General features: G+C 38.6%; 1 protein-coding gene across 1 annotated transcript in view; it reads right to left on the bottom strand.

The window, feature by feature from the left end:
• CPNE8 (copine 8) overlaps positions 1-27,139 on the bottom strand; it is a 186,965-nt gene that overhangs the window by 62,982 nt on the left and 96,844 nt on the right. Inside the window, exons 11-14 of the mRNA XM_015566628.1 lie at positions 26,390-26,494; positions 24,906-24,947; positions 3,389-3,464; positions 286-339 (exon numbers count right to left, since the gene is read on the bottom strand). Of these exons, the coding sequence (XP_015422114.1) occupies positions 286-339; positions 3,389-3,464; positions 24,906-24,947; positions 26,390-26,494 (277 nt within the window). The remainder of the gene's footprint in view (positions 1-285; positions 340-3,388; positions 3,465-24,905; positions 24,948-26,389; positions 26,495-27,139) is intronic.

Genomic DNA, 27,139 nt, shown 5'->3' with positions numbered 1-27,139 from the left:
ATGGTCTTAGGCGACCCCTGTGAAAGGGTCGTTCGACCGCCAAAGGGGTCGCGACCCACAGGTTGAGAACCGCTGACCTAGAGCAACCTGCAGAGAGCTGGCTCACTATCTCCCACAAGGTGTTCTCCATTAGAAACATTCCCATGGCAGTTTATTTTTCTATTATATACCTTCATATTAAAATTCTAAGTGAAGAGTTGCTTCGATTCTGATGAAAACTGTTATACCTATACATTTTTATTCATTTGTTTGAATCCTTAAAGAATAACATAATACTTGACTTACTGTTCCCGAATTAATGTATTTTTTCTTTTTTACTTTCTTTTTGGGATTCACCACCTTAAAAAGATAAAACAATTACAATGTGTTAGGTTTGATACTAAAATTATTTTAAAATGTGTAGCTCAACCTGCTGCCTTTACTTCTTATGCCTTTCTTCATTTACCAATGCCTTTATTATGACTCCTGCAGTCATTTAGCCAAAATTCCTCTGCCATAGTTACTACGGTTATTCATTCATCTTAAAAAGCTTTATTTTATTAATGTTCTCAGTGATGTTATGCATTGATTACTCTTACCCATCTGCATCTCTTGATATGAGAAAGACTTTTAATACTGAAGGTTCTAAATAATAATAAGTGCTTTGTAGAAAAAATATATATATACATTGTGACAGAAAAGCATAGTCAAAAGACATAATTTTTCAGTAGGTTAAATACACTAACATAGCAGATCATCCGGATATGTAGATATATAAGGGCTCTATGGACTATATTGCTTTATTCTGGTAATAATGTCAACCAGACACTCAGGCTGCACAATAATTGATAAAGGTATAATTTGTGGACAGAAGACTGAATTTGGGGCTGTTTGTGCATGAGAAATATTACTTTATCCTACAGTGCAGTAATATTCTCTCTATATGGGAAGATAGAGAGAACATGAAGATGAGGAAAGCCTTTTAATCTAATAGGATAAATCAACCTAACAGGATAAATGCCTTAAAAAAGGATCTTTCAGCACGTCTCAATCCAAAATGTAAAGGGCGCATTTTAATAGGGAAATGAAAGAATTTATAAGTAAGTATTATTTGAACTAGAATTTATTCATTTAAACTAGGGTTCCAATGAAAGGGAATAGACAAATGCAATGGTCTAGAAAGAGAAAAAGGTAATTGGCCCAGGTTGGCTGAAACAGAGCGCAAAAAATCATAAAGATTAAAAAAGTCTGACGGCTTGCTGGCATATGGATCCAGCAGGACACATCGCCTTCTGCATTCTTGGAGAGCCTAAAAGGGCCCTTTACTTGGGTCCGGCCCCTTCACAGCTGCAGTCCACCAATAGTCCTGCAGATCCAGGGTGATGGTCCTATCTGCAACCCCTTAGATCCTTAAAGGGCCCAACACTCACTTCCAGACCCACCCAGCCACAGTTGTAAGCAATCTTGCTGACACAGAGACCCACTATAAAACACTCATGTGCACCTCAGGAGATCCTGAAATATCCTTATATTTGGGTCCAGCCCACCCAAGGGCCTAACAGGACACATGCTCATCTGTGCCTCCAGAGCCAGATCTACGGATCTCAGTCTTGGCTATGGAACCTGAAAGAGCCCCGGGGCTTAGTTCCAGGCCCTCTTAGGCATGGCCCAGGTCCGGCCCACTAAGCGGGGAGACCTCCCAGGCACCTGGCACAAGCCACACCTACCTGTGCACCTAGTAACATGTTAGCTGACTGAAGACCCAGTACCACCTTACTGAGAAAGGCACTGAGCCAGTCTCTTCCACCTAGGGACCAATCGTGCCCCTGGTGATAAGCACACCCACCAAGGACCCCACTATAGACCTAGCAATAGCCTCAAAATGAGTTCCAACCCAGTATAACTGCAATTCTGGGGATAATGCTTTCATCCCACAAATCAGACAAACTTTACCTGCCAAACTAATCTAGATTTTTTTAAAGCTCAGGCATATTGCTGGGATCTAGAAGGTCAAGTATATGTGCGGGTCTCTACATGGCCAGGAAAGACCCGAGGAAGCTCTAATTCTTAATTACTGGCCCACCACGAATCTGCTGAAAGGGCAGGTGATGGCCAAGCCAGAGTTTTACCCTGTTGGGGCACATAAGGAGGGCACCAACGCATGCAGAGTGGTTGGTTTGTGGAGGGTTATGTGGTGACTGACAGTAGATGAGTCCGAAGTACCAGGAGCGCTGGTACACAGGCCGTTCCTCCTCAGCTCTGAGGGTAGACAGAGAAAACAGGGTTCTATGCAAGTACAGCCTGTCTTACATTCCTTTCATTACCTGTTTAGAGCCTTAATATTCCTTCCTTGAAAGACTTAGATATAAAAATTGATCCATTACTCCATCTTTGTCCTTGCCTACGAAGCTTTCTTGGGTTGAGTTTGCCCCCAACCCAAATATCTCATAGTCCACTAAGTATATACTATTATATAGAGCAGTTTTCAAAATACACTAAATATATTTCCTGCGTTTGTCTCACCCATCAGACACTGAAATTTTTATTCATCTTTGTGTCCCCAGGGCCGGATACAGCGTGAGAATATAGAAGCCGTGTAATAAATATTTCATTTATAAGTTAACGCATGAATGAATGCATGGAATACAACTGCTTTAGGCCAGTAAGGTGGTAGAAGGAGGTGGTGCCTCCACTCTTAACTTAAAAGAGGTCAATTTTAGCATCAATCTGGCAGGGAAATAGTTACCATTATTGACTAAATACTGAGCTATTCTCATCTGCTATCCATGTATGTTAAATTTAGAAATATAGAGAATGTACAGACAACATAGCTCAAGGATTAACAGTGCTAAAACATAGCATATGCTCAACACAGACCTGGCAGTTAAGGCAGAAATCACTAGTGCGTTTGCTTTAATAATTTAGATTGCTTTAACACCTGAATCATGCCTTGCCATTCCCTTTAGTCTTCATCTAAACCACAGTGAATGTGCACAAACACACTAAGCCAAGTACAGTTCATTTTATATCACCATGCTGACACAACTAAAATGCATATTTTACTCTTTATATTTCAAAGGACTTAAGGAGGAGGTTAGTGGGAAGGCAAACATGAAGGGTGAAGCTTAAGAAAAAAATAAACTTGCATCCTATTGAAATTTTTAAAAATAAGAAAAAGTTACATAGGCAAAAACTTTAAATGTCTCAAAATAGGTTTAAAAGACCATGTCACTTGGAGAGAAATAATATGGCTTAATCTCAGAAACAAGCCTGTCAATAATTTTAAAGATTCATATATACATATATATGTACTAAGTTAACCTTTGACAACTATCCTTTGCAAAGTCTATACTTTTAAAGCATAAATGTATTTATTCCAGAGGAAATAATAAAATAAAATTCCTTTTACCTCATACACATTGAATTGTGACTGCCCTCGAGAAAGTTCCCTGTAGCTCGTTGTAAACTCTCCAATGAAATCATGACTAAAATTAAGGGAGAAAAAAACATATAGTATTAGTTTTCATATATCTGTCAATTATGTTCAAAGTTTTTAAGAAATGTATAGTTTAATCATGAAGAAAATGTTTGATATTGTTAGAAACATAGCTTAGCTTATACTTAAAAGGAGACTGATACGTAATTTCATTGTTCTTTAACCCCAAATTTTGTGTACTCAAAAAGTACATTTTGTTAGCATTCCAATATTTAATTTATCCCACCAATATTAATATTTTAAACAGGAATATTAGCTTAACAACTGAGATTTCAAAAATATTTCAACTCCTGTGTATCCAAATAACTATTTAATGGGATGAAAGTTTAAGACACTCAAAAATTTATTATTACACATGTCAATAATCACAAATATAAAAAATCACCAAACTTTCCCGTGATCAGGATATAATAGGGCACTCTTTTTAAAAGGTCATCATCCCTTGTTAACATGGACAATAGTCACCAAGCCTTATTTTCAATAAGAACAACTTAAAAGTATACCGTGAATATCCAACATGGTTATTCTGAGTTTCTTCACCTTTTAAAAGCAATAGCCACTGAGAAAGCAGGCCTTCTACAGATGCCTTCTCAGTTTCGGTGGAGGTGGGAGGGGGAGGGGTTGAGTAAGCATGTGTTAGCACCAACTATAAAATGCCTATCAGCATGATTATTGAGACTGACCTATGCAATTTTAAGACATGTTACGCATTCAGCAGTTTAGAGGGAGCTATATTCCACTACTCTTTGCTAATTGAATGGTCAGCACTAGGTTGAACACAAGCTGCTAAGAAATAAGGGTGAAATGTTGGTATCCGTCCCATGGTAAAGTGTAGTGCCTCAGAGGAAGAAGATGAAGACTGCAGGAACTAAAGTCCTATAACAAAGATAAGGGATCTTGCTGCTATTCTTATCATAGAAATTAAGATTGGTCCATCTGCTTTGCAAATGAAATCTGTTCATTATCAGAAAAATGAAGATGCCCCCACCTGCCCCCCACCCCTGGCCACCCGGGTTTGGTTTAATGCTTAGCTGAGTCACTAAAATCTATAAACCTCCCACAGACCTGATGACCAATGACAAGCCACAAAAAGTTGGGTCTAGCCAAGAAAATACAATTTCTAAAAGATGGAATGTGGAAAAAAAACACAGCTGTCATTTCATTCGATTAGAATTTCTGCAATAAGAAGTGTTTCTTTAAAAAGAATTATTGCCCAGCCGATGTGGCTCAATGGTTGAGCGCTGACCTATGAAACCCTGGTCATGGTTCTATTCCTGGTTAGGGCACATGCCTGGGTTGCGGGCTCATCCCCAGTAGGGGGCATGAAGGAGGCAGCTAATCCATGATTCTTTCTCATCATTAATGGCCAACACTGTTCCTATCGCTCTCTCCCTCTTCCTTCCTCTTTTTGAAACCAATAAAAACATATTTAAATTTTTTAAAAGAATTATTTAAAATATAGCTCACTTAGATATCTAGCCTCCAGTTCTATCTCAAAGATCTTCTACATTTATCACAGTATTCTACACATGGCACTCCTCTACCCCAGTATCACCTTAACCTCTTCAAGATTTAATTTTCAGAAGTAGATCTATACACATGAAAATGGTGTGTGTGGGGGGGGAGTTAATTGAAGGCTGTGATAAATATATTTGCATTTATGAGCCCACACCCCTAGCACTCTTACTCTTTCAAGATACACAAGGAAAATTATAAAACAGTACTTTGGTGCTACACATTTCTTTTTTAAAAATATATTTTTATTGATTTCAGAGAGGTAGGGAGAGGAAGATATTGAGACAGAAACATCAATGACAAAAGAGAATCATTGACTGGCTGCCTCCTGCACGCCCCCTACTGGGGATCGAGCCTGTAGCCCGAGCATGTGCCCTTGATTGGAATCAAACCCAGGACCCTCCAGTCTGCAGGCCAAAGCTCTATCCGCTGAGCCAAACCAGCTAGGGCAGTGATACAATTTCTTATAAATAATTCTCTTTAACCTTCAGAAGTGCAAGTTAATACTTGTGATATCTTTCTCTGCAGATCTTAACAACTTAAATTAGGGAGATTCTGTTTTGAATCTACCCTCCTTCATTGTTATGTGTGTTTCTGATATCTTAATAATTACTGAGATAAAGGTTCTGTTTATAGGACTCCACCACAATACTTTGATATTGATAAGTATGGACAAGCCTAATATAACCAGAGCTCACCACATGAGTGGTAGGAATCTATTATAGAGGCCTTAAAAATAATGCCTGAGTCATTTAAGCCATTAGGTAATTTTCTGATTTTACAAATCCTAATCCCACTTGGTTAACTGTTTAAATTCAACTCTTATTGTTAACATTAAATTCCTGCCACTTAACACTAATCAAAAACTTGGTAGAGACAAGCAATATTTACTGTTGTCAAGTAAATGTAATTAATCAAGTCCCCAAGTAATACATCCATCTAGATAAAGCCAGTCCAGTTGTAACTGGACAACCAAGGGGTCCGGGCTGCCTGTCACTACTTGAGCCAATTAAGCAGAGACAGGGTTGAATCATACATGAGTGTTTATTCCAATACTGCTGGCAGCGTGGGAGAGCAGCAGGTCATCCACAAAAATCTGCTCTGCCTCTCCCCATAAGCCAGCTGCATATATTGGGTAGAAGGACAAAGATTATGTGGGAAAGTAGGAATTATAAACATGGGAAAGTAGGCAAGGTAGAATCATTATAGATTATAAAACATGCAGGCTGGGGCGGGGGGAGGGGGGGTCACAGAGGGTAGGTGCCTCCAGGCACCCCAGGACCAGATTACAGGCAATAGGGGCCGGGGTTGTAAAGAGTGGGTGCCTCCAGGACTAAACTGTTTCAGCCACGAGGTTTGTAAATCTTTCCATAATGATAGGCAGTTCTCAGGAGAGGATGGACTGCATTGCGTATCAGCTTCCGTGTCCCAGGTCGTACAACTCTCAGCCTGGGTGTACAACTCTCTGCGCTGTCCCCTACAGCTTTTTCTAATAGCTCTCCAATATTTTCTCCTGGCTTCAATTTCCTCACATTGTGTAGTTCACCAGAATTTACTATGTGATTTATATAATACTAGAGGCCCAGCTCATGAAATTCATACACAGGTACAGTCCCTAGGCCTGACCTGCAATCAGGGCCATCTTCCCCAGCTGCCCGCAGCCGGCCCTGACCCCTGCCACCACCTACTCCCGGTTCCCCATTCGCCATAGGGTGATTGGTGCCTGATGGCCAGGGGAAGGGACTAAGAGGTCAGCTGTTCCCGCCCGCTCACCGGCCCCACCCCTGTCTCGGGTGGCCATCAAACAATCAGAATCTGTCAGCCGGGAAAAGGGACTAAGAGGTGGTCAGTGTGTCTCATAGTGACTGGTCCAGCGGTTGTTCTGCCATTAGGGTCAGTTTGCATATTACCCTTTTATTATATAGGATAGAGGCCTGGTGCACGGGTTGGGGCCAGCTGGCCTGCCGTGATGGGGGCCCTGGATCGGGGTGGGGGTCCCCGCTGGGGGCCAGGGTGGCCTGGGCAAGGGGTTGCAGGGAGTTTGCAGGCCAGCCACGCTCCTGGCTTTGTCAGGAAGGAAGTCCAAAAGATGTCAGGTCTAATTAGCATATTACCCTTTTATTAGGATAGATGTTTATTATATCTTATTATAAGCTGCTTTGGATCCTTTTAAGAATAAGAGGACATACATAAATTTAAAAATGAGTAAAAACGTGCCCCCCATTCTGAATCTTGTTCAAGATGGCTATTTTGAATAAAAAAATGAATTTGCATATCAAACAAATGAAATGCTATTCTTGTGTTGTAGAGGAGAAAATGAATTAAGTGAGTCACAAATTGCTTTTCAGCCTCTGAGACATTTCTGTGAAATTAAAAATGGATGATCAAGAGGTGAGAATGTGTTCAAAGTTCATGAGCATAAGGCAGTAAGTAGCACAATAAAATAGTTATTCTTAGAAGTAAGGTGCCTGGTCTCCAGAATAAATCAGAGAATTTGGGTGGATAAGTGGAGAGATTCTTAGGTCAATTTTGTTATAGATATCTCAAAATATTGGACATTTTTATAGTTTTCTTTGTTACCTGTCCTATTTAAAAAACTATATTAAATTATAGATTAGTACTTTAAAAAAGTATTAAACACGGTTTTCACTGATTTATTCTTATAATTATCTTTTCCCCAATCATCAATTATTTCTAGATTTTATTAAGATTAAAGGGAGGAAAATTAAATGTGCTATAATATTTATATCTGTTCATGATTTTCAATGGTATAACATTGAAACAACTTTCACTATACAGAGAAATATGACAAAAGATTTTCATAATAAATCACAATTTCCTTGTGATTCAATAATACTGTTTCGCTATTTCCTATTAACTTAATTGAAACTAAAATAACTTCCCTGTACTATAAGCCTCTCTGACTACATTTACAAAATAGAGTTTACTCCCTGATCTGATTTACATCTGATTCCTCAATTTTTCTCTCAACAAACTCTTAAAGCTTCAACTTGATTGACGCTTCCATATTTATCTCATATTTCAGGACTTCTCTACACACATCCCAGACTCTGGACAAAATGGGACTGGGCCACATTCCCAGACATCCTGAACTTTCTCCATTTCACAAATTTACTAATGATATTTCAATATAAAATGTAGCCTCTATTAGAACAGAAAGATAACTGAAACTATTTAAATATGTATAATAACTAGGGGCCCGGTGCACAAAGATTCATGCACGGGGGTAAGAGGGGAAGGAGTCCCCTCAGCCCGATGTGCACCCTCTGTCACATTCTGGGACCCCAGCCACTCCGAGCCTAGGCACGGGCCTACAGGCTTGGGGTAGCCTGGCTCCTGAGGACGCCTATCCCGGGGACACAGGCCTTTTGGTGCCGGCACGTGCAAGCGGCTGCAGAGCAAGAACCTCCACCAGCGCCCGCCCACACACTCCAATGGGGTGGAAGCTTCTGCCCGACTCGGGGGGTAGCTCCCACCCTGACCGTGGCTCCCTGGCATCCATGCACCCCGTTCCATCCCCAGCTCCCCAGCGCCCATGCACACACAAGCTCCCGCCTGACCCTGGCTCCCCAGGGGCATCTGCACGACCAACCCCACCCACAGCTCCCCAGCACCCGTGTGCATGCAAGCACCTGCCCCGACCCCATCTCCCTGCACCTGTGCACACACAAGCGGCCATGGGGCTGGAACTTCCCCAGCATCGCCATGGCAACATGGGGGAAATACCTGCCCCGCCCCCACTCCTCATTGGCTGGAGGGTGTGGATGGTGGGTATGGCTTAAGCATAGTGGAGGGATAGCTAATTTGCATGTTTCTCTTTTATTATATAGGATTATAAGGCTAACATTTATTGAGCGATTACTATGTGTTCAAAACTTAATTCATTTACATAAATATATCATGAGCACAATTACGTGTAATAAATAATACACAGAGGTTGTTACCCTGATGTTACAGATGAGGAAACTGGGTCTTCGGGAAGTGAAGTATCTTCTCTAAAACAACTCAACTCCTAAGTGGTGGACTCACAACCCAAACTCCAACTCTGTCCGAATCCAAGGAGCACGCTGTTAACCGCACATTCTAGGCTTCATCTATTGCGAGTTCTAACTTGTGTTATAATGGTTTGAGGGTAAGTTTTATATCTCCCTGGTAAACGTTACACTTCTTGAAGAAAGCTAACTTTTGCATTTCTGAACACCCTCCACCCCCTAACACATACAAACAGTTTTAAGCCCAATGTTGGTGGAAGTGATATCAGTAAAGGCAAAGAATTCTACAGTAAAATGTCAATTTCAAGCCTTTTGACGAGTCTTGAATCCCTGGGGGGGGGCGCACCCTTCCCCTGCCCTAAAGCACTGCCTATGTTAAACTTAAATGTGCACTCTTTTTGCCCGTCGCTAAATTGACGGGAAGCAGATTTGCAGAAAGAGCCAGTGTGTGGTGCGTCCTCCGCTGTTCTGCTCCGCCTGATCCCAGGTGGAAATGGCTCCCCATCCTGCACCTTGCTCTTAACGCTGTGTGGACAGTGTTGTGGCTTGTGAACATATTGGAACTAATGTTAATTTTCAAAAGTTACACATCCCCCAGAGACTGTAAATTAGATAAACTTTTTTTAAAGGAACATATTCCTCGGGAGATTTCTTCTATTCCCAGTTCACACTGCCAGTAGTCAGGCTGAGAAAGATGTATTTAAATTAAAGGGAGTTATTTGCATTATAACTCAAAGGATAAAATAAATGTCCACAACCTAAATAAATGATTGGATAACAAAATAAATGGGAAGAAGAGACAAAACTCCAATGCAGAAGAATGCCAAATAATTTATGCAGATATTCTGCTCTTAAAGGGGAGTGTGACTCCTTCTCCTTTAGTGTAGGCTGTGCATAGGGACTTCTTTCCAACGAGTACAGTGTAGAAAGGGGATCAAAGAGTAGCTTATAGTGGAGAAACCTGGCAGCCACGACCTCAGTCAAATGCTCCAGGTCAACATCAAAAGTGGTAACTCATGCTGATAGTGCGACATGACATGATAAAAATGGCACTTTACCTCTGGTTTTCCTCTCAAAAGTCCACATCCATAGCCTAACCATAAAAAAACACGCATCAGCCAAGAGGTGCCTATAGGCCCATAAGACAACTAAATGCAATATGGTATCCTGGATGGAATCATAGAACAGTAAGAGGACACTAGGTAAAAATTAAGGAAATCTGAATATAGTATGGACTTTTGGTAACAATAATGTGTCAATATTGGCTATAAAATTATTATAATGTCTGGTGAGATTTAAAATGCATGTAGAATTAAAATATCTGACAATAGCAACATAGTAATTGGGAATTTGGCAAATGCATTATCCGGGGCAGGGGGTAGGGTATACAATTATCTATGGTTGTGTTATTTACCCAATAATAATAATAATTAATAATAATAATAACAACATTTTATTACGGTGAAATACTTATCATTTTCCATTAAAAACACTACCTGCTAAGACCTATATATTTTTTATAGATAAGACTAATATGACCTCTGTAAAATAGAATGTCAGTACATGGTCCTAGATATAAGGAAGTCCTGATCTTGAAAGTGTAAGTAACAAATCTTGCTTAATACCCCTTAATACTTACAATAACAAGCTTACAACACATAAAATGCATTGCATTAAACAACCTTCCCTTTAAAAGTAAAACACACAAAAGAGCAGCACTTTAGGTTTCCAGCTCTGCTTCTGATTTTCTACATTTCAATTTATAAACAACTTTTAGAGAAAGTAGGGAGACTGGGGTGCACTTGTGTACTGCTCCTCCCAAGAACAGAATGGAAATCTTAAATTCTCACCTGCAACATGGCTGCCATATCATATCACAAAGCTGGCACCAGTTAAGGAAGCAAGACATTAAAATGAGATTTTTTTCTTAACGTTTCATAGAACACAGGGATTTGTGTGTTTTTCTCCCCACGGGGTGTATGGATTGAATGTAATATTTCAATCATACCCAAAAGAACATGAGTTAATATGTCACAGCTACTTAATCCACTCGTTCAGAAATAGTAATGCAAATGTTTAAATATTTATGCTTCGTAGGCAAAACATGGCACCTTGAATTATGGTATTGTGCTCTCTGATGCCACTGACTTACAATTCATTTCAGATCAGGTAACCAGAAAATCACTGTATTCAACAGGGAGCACAAGCAAAAATCTTTATACTCACAATCCTTTCATTTTTATTTACACACAAGCACAAGCCTTATTTGCCTCCTGAATAAAATTAAAATATCCATCAAAGTCAATGATTAAGGAAGAGATTAACGCTGTGCCTTTAATTGATTGATCTGATTATAATTTCTCATCATGTGTAAAATTCAAAGGCTCTTAAGAGGAGTGATTCTACAGTAATATCCTGTTATTCCAGACATAATGGGTACCTTCAACATAAACTTTCCACTTTAATCACAATGCAAGTTGTATGTTGGTTGTCAACCAACCCTGTCTTTTAATGCTTGTTTTGAGCACATGAATAAGGTCAGAGAGGAATCAAATTATTTGGAATGCTTTTTATTCATTTAGTGCTCTCCTTTCCACTATCACTATCCCCAGGCTACTGAAGCAGAAAATCAGGTTCAGACAAAAGCTTAGACCTTTCAGAGTGAATTTCAGAGTTAGGAAGGGAGCTCAGGCGCCATGAATGATTTCACAGAGGAATCTGTCCTGCTCTACCTTGTGGTAGCTTGGAAGTGTATAAGGTAAGTAAGACACAGAGAGAAGAGTTCATTATCTCCTACTTCCAACCCCTGTGACCCAATCCAACTCTTGTCTCTTCAGAGATACATTTCCTCTTTTGTCTCTTCACTGGTCTAAACAATCGAATAGCATTGGGTGACATTTTCAAACCATATATTGTCATCAACTACCCCTGGATATGAAAACACTGATGAGGACAACACAATAATGCATAATCAAATCTAATCATAAGAAAAATAAGGCAAACAAAAATTGAAAGGCATTAGCCAAAATTACTGGCCGATACTCTACAAAAGTTTGGAGGCTCGGAAAGACTGAAGCACGGTCACAGACTGGAGGATAATATGAAGATATAATGACTTTTTCCTATTAAGACTTTTTGTAAATTTAGATTTTCAGACTTTTGAGGCGATTGTGCAGTTCTGGGTAAAATGTTACCCAAGTGAATTATTTCTAAAGTTGAAAGAAACTGCAAACTTTGGTGAACAAATTGTCTTGATGTCATTTCCTAGAGGGTTGATTGAATGTTTAGTTGACACTGGGCTCTCTTTGGCTACCGTTGCCAATTCACCTCCAAAGGCAGCCCAGCTGCTGAAGAATACATATACATATACATATACACATACAGGCATATACCTATCTATGCGTATACACACATACATATACATATGTGTCGTCATTTTCTAAAGAGAGCCGAAGAGTGTTAATAATGTCTGCTACTCACAAAAGGCTCTCCCCAACCATGTAGAGGCAACTCATTGAGTTCTTTTTAACAATCCCCAAAACACACAAAGATGTGTGTTGGTGGTAGTGGTGGCATTTTTAAGTAATGTTACTATCATCAGACCACACAAAAGAATCTGACCTATCCCATATCATGGCTGAGTAAGTGGAAGTTACACTCCCCTCCTCTCAAGACCAAACTGGAATTACCACTAAATTATAGAACAATCAACCTGGATAACCAACTGAAGACTAACTAAACAGAAGTCTTATAGCCAAGGATTCAGAGAAAAATTTACATTGAGACTGGAAGGCAGGGCAGAGATGCAAAAGGGCTGGCCTCCCACGCACGTGCGGTGGCTGAGAACCAAAGGGTTATCTCAGCCTCCAAGTTCACCCTGAGGAGCATGGGGTCTCCACCTCATGCTGGACCCCCAGCCCAGTGTACCAGAGCCAAAAAGAGGAGCCCACATAACATCTGACTGTGATAATCAGCAGGGATTCTGACCTTCAGGGAGAGATAGGTGTCTGATACAAACCTAGCATCCTCTTAAAGGGGCAGCACACAAAATCTCATTGGCAGCCACTCACCCTGCACTACAGCAAAGGGAGGGTGGCTCAGAGGATGTGTGACTTTGGGGAAAAGGCAAAAGGTACAGCTGCCAAGATCCCTGTGCGGAGTCCCTCACCCACACTGCCCACAGGAGGCTTGAGCTTCCTGCTCAAGCACTACTCTGCATATGGCATCAGCTAACGGAACGCACTAGCGCCACCCTCCAGACTCCCTGTGGCCCTGCCCTGAGAAGCTGTAGCCCTGTGGAGGGTCAGCTGGCTGCCACCAGCCTGGACTCCTGGGGCAGACTTTCATGGAAGGCTCTTGAAGAGGTCAGGGCAGTCTCAGGAGGTGGCAGACTGAGTTGTGTACTTCTAAATCAGGGACCATTTTTCCCTTGCACATTGGAACCACCACTCCTACGCAGAGCCCTCCTTCCACAGGGCTAAATCTTGGTCTTTGTCAGCCTGATGAACTCTTTTGTCCTCACCCTGAAAATTCCCTGAGACCCCACTCTAAGGTATATAAGGCCCTGGCAGGTGGGGGCTGGTGTTGGTGTACCCTGACACTTTTGATGAGTGACCTCAAACCCAGAACTGGTGCCGAGTTTAAATCTGTATCAACCTGGTGAACACCACTGGTGCTGACCTGGTGACTCACTAAGAAGCCACCTCCCCCTAACCGAGTACCGCCAGAGCCTCTTTCTGTGACTGGGCTAACAGGCAGCTGGCAGGCAGAGGTAGATCTCGAGCTGTCTTGGCCCTTTGCTGGCCTGTCTCTGGGCTCGGGGCTGGTAAAATCTAGACTTGGTATGCAGCTTACCCACTCCCATGTGCACCCAGACCCAGCAGAGGCAACCACAAACTGTGAATCACGTTTTAGCCTGAAACAGGTAACCCAGGGCTGGTCACAGGCAGTGCCTGACATCCCTGCACTGGAATCCCTCCCAAGAGGCAGGAACAACGGACCCACTGGATGGCTTCAGACCACATCAGAGCATGACCCAATTAGCTCCACAAACAGCGCACTCAAAGGGAGACCTCAGCAGGCACCAGACCCTGCTGGGCGAATTCCGCTTCATAAATCCAGCTCCCACACACTACCTCATATACTGTGGTCTGAGTCAATCCTCATAGCCAGCCTGAGAGTTAACCCCACCCACGAATAGGCTAACAGCAATCAAAATTCAACTATAACAGGAGAACTCACATAACCCACACAACAGACATTCCTGGAGCACCTAGGGCAGGTGCTCAGAGAGACTGCACACATCAAGCCCCATAAGACATCTACTCCATAAGGCCACCATACCCATGCTGGAAGACATAGCTAATTTACCTAATACTCAGAAGCAGCCAAAATGGGGAGACAAAGAAACATGCCACAAATGAAAGAACCAAAGAAATCCCCAGAAAAAGAACTAAATGAAATGAAAGCAAGCCATCTATCAAATACAGAGTTCAAAACCATGGTTATAAGAATCCTCAAGGAACTTAGAAGAAGAATGGATAAACTTAGTGAGAACTTAAAGAGATAGTAAGCATTAAAAATGGACATAGAAACCATAAAGAAGAATCTGTAAGAAATTAAGAATAGAAAATCTAAAATGAAGGATACACCAGAAGGAATCAACAGTAGGTTACATGAAGCAGATGAATGAATCAGAGATTTGGAAAACATGGCAGTAAAAAGACCCAATCATAGCAGCAAAAAGGAAAAAAAAAATTAAATGAGGAGAGTTTAAGAGACCTTTGGAACAATATCAAGCATAACACATACACATCATATGGGTACCAGAAAAAGAGAGACAGAGAAAGGACAAAGGATTAAGAATTTACCTGAAGAAATAGTGACTAAAATATTCTCTAAGCTGGTGAGAGAAAAAGACACACAATTCCAGGAAATGCAAAGAATCCCAAACAAGTGAACCCAAAGAGGTGGACACCAAGATGCATCATAATAAAAATGGCAAATAGAATCTTAAAAGCAACAAGAAAAAGACAGCTACCTACAAGGGAGCCCCATAAAACAGTCAGCTGATTTCTTAAAAGAAACATTTCAGGCCAGAAGGGATTGGCATGAAACACTGAAAGTATTTAAAAGCAAGCACCTACAACCAAGATTATTTTACCCAGCAAGGCTATCCATTTAGATTTGAAGGAAAAATAAAGAGCTTCCTAGGCAAGAAAAAGCTAAATGGGTTCATTACCACCAAACAAGTATTACATGAAATTTTATTGGGACTTCTTTAAGAAGTAGAAAACAAATAATAAAATAAAATAGAAACATAGTTATAAAGAATAAAATGGCTCTAAATATGGACCTCTCAATAATCGATTTAAATGTAAATGGCTTAAATGTTTCAATCGAAAGACATAGAGTAGCTCAACTGAGAAGAAAACAAGACCCATATATATGCTGTCTATTCTCATTAAAAGTAGAATCTTGGTTGTCCTCAAACAAATCGCCTACCTCCCTAGCAGGCCTCCACTTGAGTTTATGTAGAATGTTGGGTTCCAAGAGTTATAGGTTTAAATACTAAATTATGTCTACAGATTAAATAAAAGACTAAGATTTTCAGATATCTTGTTATTTTTTATGCCAAAGAGTTAACCCTAATTCAGCAATGGTGGCACTAGAGATATAAAATTATTTATTTTGCAAAGGTGGACTTATAACCCCCATCTTTTCTCACACAAATTTATAAAACCTCAGCTCCACTCTTTTGCCCCATTTCAGAGTTCACTAGAATATTTTGTTTTATTCTTCAGTCCTTCACCATATATTTCCTTCTTTTTTATAACTAAACTAGTGGCCCGGTGCAAAGATTCATGCACCCTAAGCTGCATTGTATAATTATTTTCTATGGCTTAGTTGCTCTCTTTACTATCTTCCAGTATCTTACTATCATCTTCTTATGATTATCTTATAATTTCGACTGACTGCCCCAAAGAGGTAGGCTGGAGCTGGGGCCCACCCTCCATGCCACATGGTGCCGAGGGACCCCTAGGCCTCGCTCTGTGGAGGCCTCTGCTGGGCCATAGGCCTCCTGGTGATGGATTGTGATGGCGTGATTCAAGTCCCCAACGCTGCAAATCCCCGCCCACCTGCACCTGCTGCACACGTAGCCTGCTGATCAGTTGTTATGCATGAGGGTGTACCGACCATTTGCATATTACCCTTTTATTAGTATAGCTAAATTCTATGACTTTAATTCTTTTTCTTCCATTTTTAATTCTTTTTCTATGATTACAACTTTCTTTAATTTTGATTTCTATTCCCTTTCCCTAAGCTGCATTGTAAAATTATTTTCTACGGCTTAGTTGCTCTCTTTACTATTCTTCCAGTATCTTACTATCATCTTCTTATGATTATCTTATTATTTCCATTATATTATTATAAAAATTATATTTTATATATTATAAAAATTATGACACTATTGCAAAAACTCATTTTAACTTTGTAATAAGTATTTATACTCTATTTATAAATGCCCATATTTAGCCCATCTTTTAACTCAGTGGAAACTGTACATAATTTAAAATTAACTTTAAGAAAATCAGCATCATTTCACTGTCTATTTCTTCCCAATGGAAGAGGCGGCAGTTGACAGATTATGGTGGATGAAAGCAAGGGAGGGAATCAATATGATTATAATTTTTCAAGTCTGCAAGTTTGGGATTATGGTAATGCCTAGAGATTAGGATTCAAGTTGTGTGAATCAGTAGATTAAATGCCAATGTAAAAATTTAGAAACAGCCTGGCCAGTGTTGCTCAGTGGTTGACTGTTGACCTATGAACCAGGAGGTCACCGTTCGATTCCCAGTCAGAGCACATGCCCAGGTTGTAGGCTTGCTCTCCAGTATGGGGCATGCAAGAGGCAGCCAATCACTGATTCTCTCTCATCATTGATGTTTCTATCTCTCTCTCTCCCTTCATCTCTAAAACCAATCAAAATATATTTTTTTAAAAATTTAGAAACATCTGTCTATTCTCACACGATGTTTAGCCTCTGGTGAGAATCTCTGTGTGCCTCCAACTACTCCAGCTTCTAAAGACACTTTCCTGAACTCTCCAGGCCACCCCACAACCTAGCAATTAAGAGGTTATCTTGGCAAAGAAAAGGGCTTCAAGTACCCAACCCACCATCTAATTGATAAAAATTTTGAACATCAACCCTGACCTTCTCACAATAAAATAAAATCTATAAAAGGAAAGGCAGATTTAGTGCTGAAATTGATGGTTAATTCAAAATTGGAAATAATTAGACTCGACCTCCTTCTTATAAAATAAAAAGCTAACTGTAAAGGTCCTTTCAATCACTGAGGACTCTAAAGTTATAGCAAAATTAGAAATTAACTTATATTCCAGTTTGACTGATGACATTCTAATGGAGTCAAATAAATAGTAAGGTGATCGAAAATCAAAATTTATTCTATTTGTTGACTTGAATTAGATAGTTCTACTGTTGAGTTGGTGAAAGTCATCAGTATTTAAATATGGAATAAAGCAGAGATTATAATCTGTATGACAGATATATGATCTTAATAAAAAATCTAAGATGTCTGCAAATGATGGAAAAAAAGAGACAAAAATGACAGCTGAATTAATTCCTCACTGCCTGAAATTTCACTAGAGAAATAAAAGCTCTCCTATTATTCAAGATAATTTCATAGTTTCAAGTAAAGGGTGGAAAGGAGGAGATCTAAAAGCACTGATGGAGGATTGAGTGTTCATTAGAGAGATGACAGTTATTTCAAATGCTCTCTCCTATAGAATTGAAATAACACAGCAAGAAGCTACGGCATTAAAGGCACTGCAATGTGCTTTGTGAGAAATATCAAAACAAAACACGGTCCGTAACCTCAGCAGCTTATAATTTCATATGAGAGATAAAGCAGAAACAAATCATTTCAACCTAAGTCATAATGTGTTAGATATGCTAATAACCATTCCTAAATGGTAAGCACAACACACAGGAGAATGGAATTCAATGAATTTAGATGCATAAAGAAAGCTTTCTGACAATTGATAGCATTAAATTGGGCCTGAACAGAAAACCAACAGGCAAAAATGAACACAGAACAGCTTTCAAAGTGTTGAGGTTATCTAAGCAAGTTTATGGTGATAAAAAAGCACATGGCCAACCCTGAAATATCCCCAAATCTATCCTGCAAACATCTTATAGTAAAGGGTCAATGTATATATAATTTTCTTTTTATTGAAAATTAGAACAAGCTTTTTTCCCCCCTTGAAATATAGATCTGATAGAATCCAAAATCACTCCAGGTGAGTGGAAGAATATAACAAAACATATTAAAAAATATTATTATATGAAGATTGGAGTTTTTCATTAAGTTGCATCACCTGGAAAACACTTTAGTACATAATAAATGCTCAATAACAATTTTTTTCCAAAAGTGATTTAAAAAAATTACTTAAGCCCTAGCCGGTTTTGCTCAGTGGATAGAGCATTGACCTGTGGACCAAAGGGTCCCAGGTTCAATTCTGGTCAAGGGCACATACCTAGGTTGCAGGCTCCTCCCCAGCTCAGGCCCTGGTCAGGGCTTGTGCAGGAGGCAACAATGGATATGTTTCTCTCACGTCAATGTTTCTCTCTGTCTTTCCCTCTCTCTTCCACTCTCCCTAAAAATCAATGGAAAAATATGCTCGGGTAAGGATTAACAAAAACAAACAAAAAAATTACTTAAAAATTTAATAGAAACAATAGTATGTCAGTAAGCAATATGTACATTATACAATTCCATTTATCAACATTTTTTAAGTCTCAAAGAAGTGATAGGTAGTGGAATAAGGAAAGCAGCTGAATTTTGTCTATTGAATATGCTTTCAGGACACAGAGTTAACTGCAAGCAAATAGAGGGCTATTGTTAGAAAAGGGTTAATTAGAATACGTGAAGATATTTAAAATAAATGAAAAAATATAAAAGATTTGCACATGCTCCTCCTAAATGAGTTATCATGTCTTAGACACCTTACAAGTAACACTTATTTCACACCAGGATGACACATAATCACAGGAACAAAACATCAAATGCATTTATCAAATATTATCTTCAAAGGGAACTAAAAGCTGACAGCATCCATACACATTTAACAGATAAATGAAGTTTGCACTGATCATAAGTATCACTATTTAAAATGACTAGATTTGATAAAATACAGAGTGATAATAGACATCAGAAGCAGTTCACTGGCTGAGCCCTTTCTTCACATCATCATTTTATGGGAGACAGTGATCCACTTGGTGGCCCCTTTACAATCAGCCCCACATTAAAGCCACACGGATTTAATGCAGAGTTGCTCCACTAACGCTCCCTGAATTTTAATTTAAGCCACACAAAGTCAGCCGAAGCAACTTCCATCAAGCGAAGCTTTTCAAGGATACCTCCCCTGATTGCTTTGTAACCAAGACTAGTCAGCTCCTCAGCACTTCAGGTTTTCAGTTGTTACAATGAGATTTAAACATTCATTTTGCACAGTCCTGGGAGAAATGGTGGGGACTATGGAGGTGATTTAAGCAAAGTGGTTTAACTTGTGGAAAATTAAGTCCATTTAAACTGATTATTCATATCAAGGCCAAGTAATGCCTCTGAACGCTAAGCCACTGTTAATTGTTGAAATAAAGAAGGACAAATGACTACATTTCTTCTGTTCCAGAGGAACGCAAGGCAAGGTACCTCATTTCATGTCAACTGGTTATTTGTTCAACAGCATTGCCACATTTTTGTAGGCCTCATAGATACACGAGACGTTTGCTTCAGAAATAATTTCAAGTTGATGAATTGAATCAAACACACCACCAGAATTGTGACTCAAGACTACACCACTTCTGAAAGTCTGTGAATATCATCATCTCAACTATCTGAAGTACCTAGGCTAGTAAAAGAAAATGTAATTGTAAGCAAGTAACACTGTCAAGCATTTTCCACTTGAATCTTTGAACAAAATATTTTCTCTAGATGAAAGATCACATTATTTCTTGGTTTCTTATGGTTAAATTTATACACAAAATAATATAGATATCTGAACAGTTTTTCCACCTTTATAAGGGAATAATTCTAAACTTCTGTTTACATGCTGGGAAAACATTTCATCTGATATGAAATTATTTAGGATGTAGGCTGTATACTTCATTAAAGTTTACATGATGTGGTCCAACATGGTAGCCACCAACCATATGTTGATATAGGTTGGTTACTTGAAATGCAGTTAGTCTGAACTGGGATGTGCTGTAAGCATAAAATACAGAACAGATTTCAAAATTTAGTATAAAAAAATGTAAGAAATTCTTGCCCTGATGGTGTGGCTCAGTGATTGAGTGTCAACCCCTGAACCAAGGGGTTGGTTCGATTCCAGTTCAGGGCACATTCCCAGGTTGCTGGCTAGGTTCCTGGTGAGGGGCCTGCAGGAGGTGGCTGATCAATGTTTCTATCTCTCTATCCTTCTCCCTTCCTCTCTCTCTCAAATCAATAAAATAAAATATTTTTAAAATGTAAAATATATCAATAATTTTTATATTGACCCTATATTAAAGTAATATTTTAAACATATAGGATTAAATAAAATATATCATTACATTAATTTCACTGGTGTATTTTTACTTTTTAATGTAGCCACTAGAAAATTTAAAATTACTAATGTGACTCACCTCCTATTTCTATTGGAAAATGCTGGTTTATACTATTAAAAAAAAATCCACTGAACAATTAATCTTTTCTAAAAAGAGTGATATGTGCACAGGATTTTTGACAAATATTAAGATGATGGGGAAAAAACATAAAGAATAAGAAACAATCTCTGCCGATAATTACATTTATTATGAAATATAATGGGTATCATATATTCACTCCGACTTAAGGGAAGAACTTGGGAAATTATGTCAGATAAACAAAAATTCATGGAAAAGGTATAATAACCTTATGTTATTATATCACACAGAAGCACAAGCTGGAATATCAACTTATATAACAGTTTATCTATACAGTGTCTATTTTTACTGCATTATAAAATTAATATATGGATTTTACAAGTTTTATACTTCATTTTTATTGGAGATTAATATGCTTTTATAATTTCCTACATATTATTTAGTTGAAAGGGTTTTCAATAATTATTTAATCATGATTTTAATTTTGCCTTTTATATTTCACCCACATTCTAATAATTTTGCTAACTTTGAAAAGTGCTGCTTTAGCACTTTTGAATTATATAGAATTATTCACTGAAAAAAAATTTTTTACACTGAAATTTTTCATACAAAAGGTAAAGCTATATTTTGGATCAAAGAAAGATCATTTTACCCCAACATTAAGAAGCTATTAGATCACTTGTAAAATCACAAAACCTTCCTTTAAATATTCTGCTAATCATAATTCATTTCCAAGAAATGTTTAAAGTACCCCTAACAACCTCTCCCTCCTAATTTCACTCCCTTTATTATCAATTAGAGGCCCAGTGCATGAAATTCATGCACAGGTAGGGTTCCTAGGCCTGGCCGGCAATCAGGGCTAATCTGTGGGGCAACTGTTGGGTGATGGCGGGGGGCCCACTGGCACCTACCTTGGCTAGTCTGGCGCCGCCTGCTTGCTGGCCCCGCCCCCACCACTGGTCGCCTCCCTCTGTGGGGGAGGGAGGAGACCCCACTGGCACCTGCCTTGGATGGCCTGGGGCCTGTGGGCTGGGGGCAGCTCCTGCATTGAGTATCTGCCCCCTGGTGGTCAGTGTGCATCATAGCAACTGGTCATTCCATCATTCAGTCAATTTTCATATTAGGCTTTTATTATATAGGATGTCTTTAATTCCCCAGATTTCTTTTGAATGTGCTGTTATGGGTGGTGTGTAGAAGTGAAATTTAAAAATTAATCAACAACATATCCACCAATGCCGATCTTTCCCCAAAGAGTTGATGATACAATGACAACATGAGCTTACAAAATAAATCAAAATGTTTAACTTGTTTCTAAATCCTTGTCTCAAAAAGTAAATCATCGTTTTTGTTGAAAATTTTTTCCCAATATAAAAATCCAAATCCTTCACTTCTTTTCAGTACATTTCATAAATGACCTCTTTCTCTATCTCTGTTTTCCCTATCTCTCTTTCACTTGCTCTTGATCTCATTTTAGCTGTCATTCTCATAATCTAAATCATGTATTTTATACATTTAACTGGCCCACTCAATGTCGAGTAAGATTCTTTCAAAATATGTAATACTTCTCTCTACCTAACTGCCTGTTACACAAGACTTGCTTCCTGGGAATGTTTCATCCATTTTTCCAGATAATATAAAATGTCAGATAACATACTTATGTTAAAAGCTTTCTTAAATAGCCCTTGAATTCCTCTAATCACCACATTATCAATTACCAAAGAATCATAGGGTAAGACCATTGTCCAGGTTGAAGGCTTTTATTTAAGTGTCAGAATTTTTAATTATGTTATAGAAACATATAGTGTCTTAATTATGAATGCACCACTGGAAGCATACTGGAGAGTTTGGATCTTGGTTCCACCATTTACTAGTTGTGTGATTCAGGCATTTTACTTCTTTGTGTTGGTTTCTTCATCTATAAAATGGTATCGATATGGGGTGGGTGGGGCAAAAGTAGCTTTACAGTTGTGAGAGTTTATACCTGTATTATTATTTATTAATTATTGTAAACCTACTTTTACCCCAACCTTTATAGTATTTATCCCTTATTGTGAAAATTAAGTGGGAAATAAAATTAAAAATGCTCAAAGAAATCTGGCACATTAGAAACAGTCAATATGTCATATCCTGTATAGAAATGCTCAAAACTCCAACATCAAAAGAAAAGATAACTGAATTTCAAGGTAATTCTAACTTTCAAAGCTATTTAAAAATTTTGTGGCTCAGACATAGACTGAAGACAACAAGAGAGTAATAAAAATTCACCCTTCAAAGCAATACAATAAAATATCTACAGTTTGCAAATTTGGATTGAATTGTCATGGATACACATGTAATCTGAATTTATACCCCTAGTTTATAAGTTTTAAGTTAAAATTTCCCCCAATTTCCTAAAAATACTAGAAAAAGGCCACAACTTTTGCCCATTCTCAATTAAAATGTATATGATCTATTATAAAACTTTATATGACACACCCTATATGTATATCATTGGATATATGATAGAAGGCAGAATGCCTACTTTACACAGATTGGCATTGTTTCTTTCCTATTTATTCTGAGGAGCAAAACTCATTTTCTCAGTGAATAAAGTTTAGTGAAGCAATCAGGCATCAGTCCCTATGGAAACACATTAGGTTATCTTGTGAGATTTCTTCAGAATGCATGCAGGATTTGTGTAAAGAAACTCTAAATAAAGAAATAATTAAATGAGTAATCTGACAGGAATCCAAAGATCAGTAATACAGCATTGATCATCTCTAGGTATAAACGTTAAGTCAAAAAACGTTAGGCCACTTTAGCACAATCATGTTTGGGTTATAGTTTGAAGACTGCTGCCGTGTGGAGTATAATCTCTACCTTTCTCTCCATCCTCCCTTATCACTCCTTAGAAAGGAGAAAATGATAATTGGGCTAAATTCCCGGACACGTAATGGACCGTATGTGTGAGTGTCTGTGTAAATGGCACATGCATGCTTGCATGAGGTGCTCCAATTAGGCATTTTCCTACCCAAGCAGCAGAAGGGTGAGGGGAGGTGCCCTCTCAGGACAGGCCAATCTTTTTGATCCAACCTGTTCCTATATTAATAGGAGTGTTCAGGTATCCAGACCCTTAGAGCCTGGGTGCTGGCTTACATACAATGCAGAGAAAAGCCTTGGATCTTGAGCTTTAAGCTCATGCTTTAGCTCCATTCACCAGTCACCTGGGCTGGAATTTAGGGCATGCAGCCAAGCAAAATTAAATGCCCTCTGTTTTCCAACTTGTCATTCTCCTTGGCCTCCCTATGTTCACTTCCTGGAACCACCTGGAGAGGCTGTTTTCTACGCCAAGGCGAGATTTGAGCATTACTGGGCACCTTGGCTTTAACATCATCTAAAAACACCTCAACATCAACCCTATTTAAAACAATAGAAACAGTGGGACAATACTTAAGAAGAAAGAAAAAAGGTAGTACATTCCCTCTTTTTTAGTCTTTAACGTCTGCTGTGATATGCAGAGGGAGACCATAACTGCGGAACTCGGAACAGCTATTTCTACTGGCAATCATCAGACATAATCCTTGCATTTTATTTTGTTGTTTGTTGTGAGGAGTATGTCTGTTTTGGAGGGGGAGGGGTGAAGACTCAGGTGTGTTCCCATGAATGATATGGGATACAAAGATTATAGGAATCTTCGGAGAGATTGTGAGATACAGAAATAAAACAACATCTGTAAGTTGGATACCATGAGAAATATTAGATCCAAATGTACTATGTTACTGGAAATGAGGAAGACCTCTATTTTAATCTCCACATTAAAGAAAATACACTCATGCCGAAACCAGTTTGGCTCAGTGGATAGAGCGTCGGCCTGCGGACTGAAAGGTCCCAGGTTCGATTCTGGTCAAGGGCATGTACCTGGGTTGCGGGCACATCCCCAGTGGGGAGTGTGCAGGAGGCAGCTGGTCGATGTTTCTCTCTCATCGATGTTTCTAACTCTCTATCTCTCTCTCCTTTCCTCTCTGTAAAAACTCAATAAAATATATTAAAAAAAAGAAAAGAAAATACACTCATTCTTAAAATCTCATGTGAACACTTCAGCAATATTTGGGAAAAGAGGACAAAATTAAAATGCAAAAACATGGTCATTTCAGTATACTTATGTATTAAAGCATATTAAGTGCCAAGAGCAAGAGTAAAAGAAGAGACAATGTCTTACCTCCCATCTCGATCCCAGTCATACACCTGTACTTTGATTGTTCTGTCCGTGAGAAAAACATACACATAAAGTTACTTAGTAAGACAAAATGACCTAAGAACTTATATGTCATAGCCCATGGACATGGGCAATAGGGTAGTGAAGACCTGGGAGGAATAGGGGCATGGAGGACGGGGAGTTAAGGGGGGGTAAACAGGAAGCATCTGTAATACTATCCACAATAAAAAAAAATATCCATCAAAAACAAAATAAATGAATTGTAGTTTTTAGAGACAAAATAGTGTACGCCTGAAGGCTTTACACAGTAATTTGAACTTGTCTTTGATCATTTTATTGCTAAATTCAATTTGTGTCTTAGCCGAGGTTTCTACATTCTGCACTGATTCTGTAAAGGGAGCAGGGAAAGTATATGGGAGAGGTGTGTAGTGTGACAGAGAATGTAGGGAGACATTCAGCTACATCTCTCCTTTTGAAAATATTGTGTCAGAACAGGATTTCTCATCACAGCCCAGACCAGAATCCCAGGAAGGGCTTGTAAAAACATGCATCCTTGGACCTCATCCCCAGAGTTCCTGGGTCAGTAATCTGGGTTGGGGCCTGAGAACCTGAATTTCTACAAGGTTCACGGGGTGATGCTGAACTACAGTATGAAAAGCACCTTCTTAGAGAAAGGATAACCAGTTAATTAAATTATAATCCAATTAAAGGAATAAAATGACAGTCAAATGGCATGATACATTTTAGAATAAAAATAATGACATATTGGTAATCAATAGTTCCTTCTATGATATTAGTTAACAGAATAAATTCCCAGTTTCCTAATATACAAGTAATGAGATAAATAAAATAAAGAGACTGAGCTTTTACTTTCCATTTATTTGCTTTTCTTTTGGGGTGAATGGAGGTTTTTATATTATAAGCTTCCCATCAATGTTAATTTTTTTAAAAATACACCTTTGATAGTAAGAAATTTTCAGGTATATAATGGAAAGATCTTCAGGGCCACCACACCCACCTACTAGATCTATAGATTCAGCAACCATGAGAACAGTGCTGCAAATAGAATTTTAAGGAGTTTTTCAGGGTTGATAATATATCTAGTCATAGTCTTATATATTATATATTTCATATATTTACTTATGTCAGCCTAGAAAGACAATACCAAATGAAAGCCTTGAGGCAGTGAACATTGTGGAATGACTTTTGAATAGTAATATGTTAAAAAACATAAACTAATATTCAATATCTTTTTAGCACTTTCCACATTTTTCTTCTTGGAAATACAGTCAGTTTAACCAATTTTAACTTACCAAATTATCCCTCTTCCCCAAAACATAAATAAATTATTCATTCTTTTGTGCATACACACTTACATCAGTAAAGAAGCTATTTTAATTTTTTAAGCAACTTAGGATTAAGTTGAATTGAATACAACATCTATAGTAAAAAATCAAAGCTCTCAGAAAAGCTGTCATTTATTTTACCTGTCATAATCGCCATTACATAATGCTCGGACTGATATCTTGAATGCTTGCCATACAGGATTCAGAGTATTTTTGACAACTTCTGTTTTATGGCAAATTGTAAAACTGTAAAAAAAAAAAAAAAGAATTTTCAGTTATTTCTGTGATTCAATTATGATATATAATTTTAGTAGTCATTCTTTCTCTCTTGGTGCAGAATAAATGTTGCCATTCCATTTTTTGCTACTATATCATTTAATAAGAAGGGGTTTGTGGTTTTAAAACTTTAAAGATTAGCTCACTATAATATAAAGCAAATAAGATTTTGAATTAAGTTTACTGCAAATGATATTCTGCAAAATCAATACATTCTAAAGCTGCTTTGTAAACAACCTCTAAATATTGTGATGACATATTAATACAGGGAAAAATATCCACAGATCACTGAAAATAGGAGTTATCAAACCCTGAGAAAAGCTGTTTTGTTGGAGTATTGGGGATAAAAATCTGATTGGAATGGGTTTGAGAAAGAGCAGAGAAACTGAGGCAGAGTGTATAAACATTTTTGAGGAGTTCAGCTTTAAAGAGAAATTGGCTGACTCCATGCCTGATGAATAGCACTGTCCAGTTCTGTGAGATTTGATGGTTGCGGAACCAGATGCCTGATGGTTCTTTTAATTTTGTCCCACAAATGCTCAATTGGATTGAGATCTGGTGATTGTGGGGGCCACCTAAGCAAGGTAGTCTCCCTCATGTTCTTGAAACCACTAC

This window comes from Myotis davidii, unplaced genomic scaffold, assembly GCF_000327345.1.
Source record: "Myotis davidii unplaced genomic scaffold, ASM32734v1 scaffold902, whole genome shotgun sequence".
Classification (NCBI taxonomy): domain Eukaryota; kingdom Metazoa; phylum Chordata; class Mammalia; order Chiroptera; family Vespertilionidae; genus Myotis; species Myotis davidii.
This window is presented reverse-complemented; position numbering and strand designations above follow the sequence as displayed.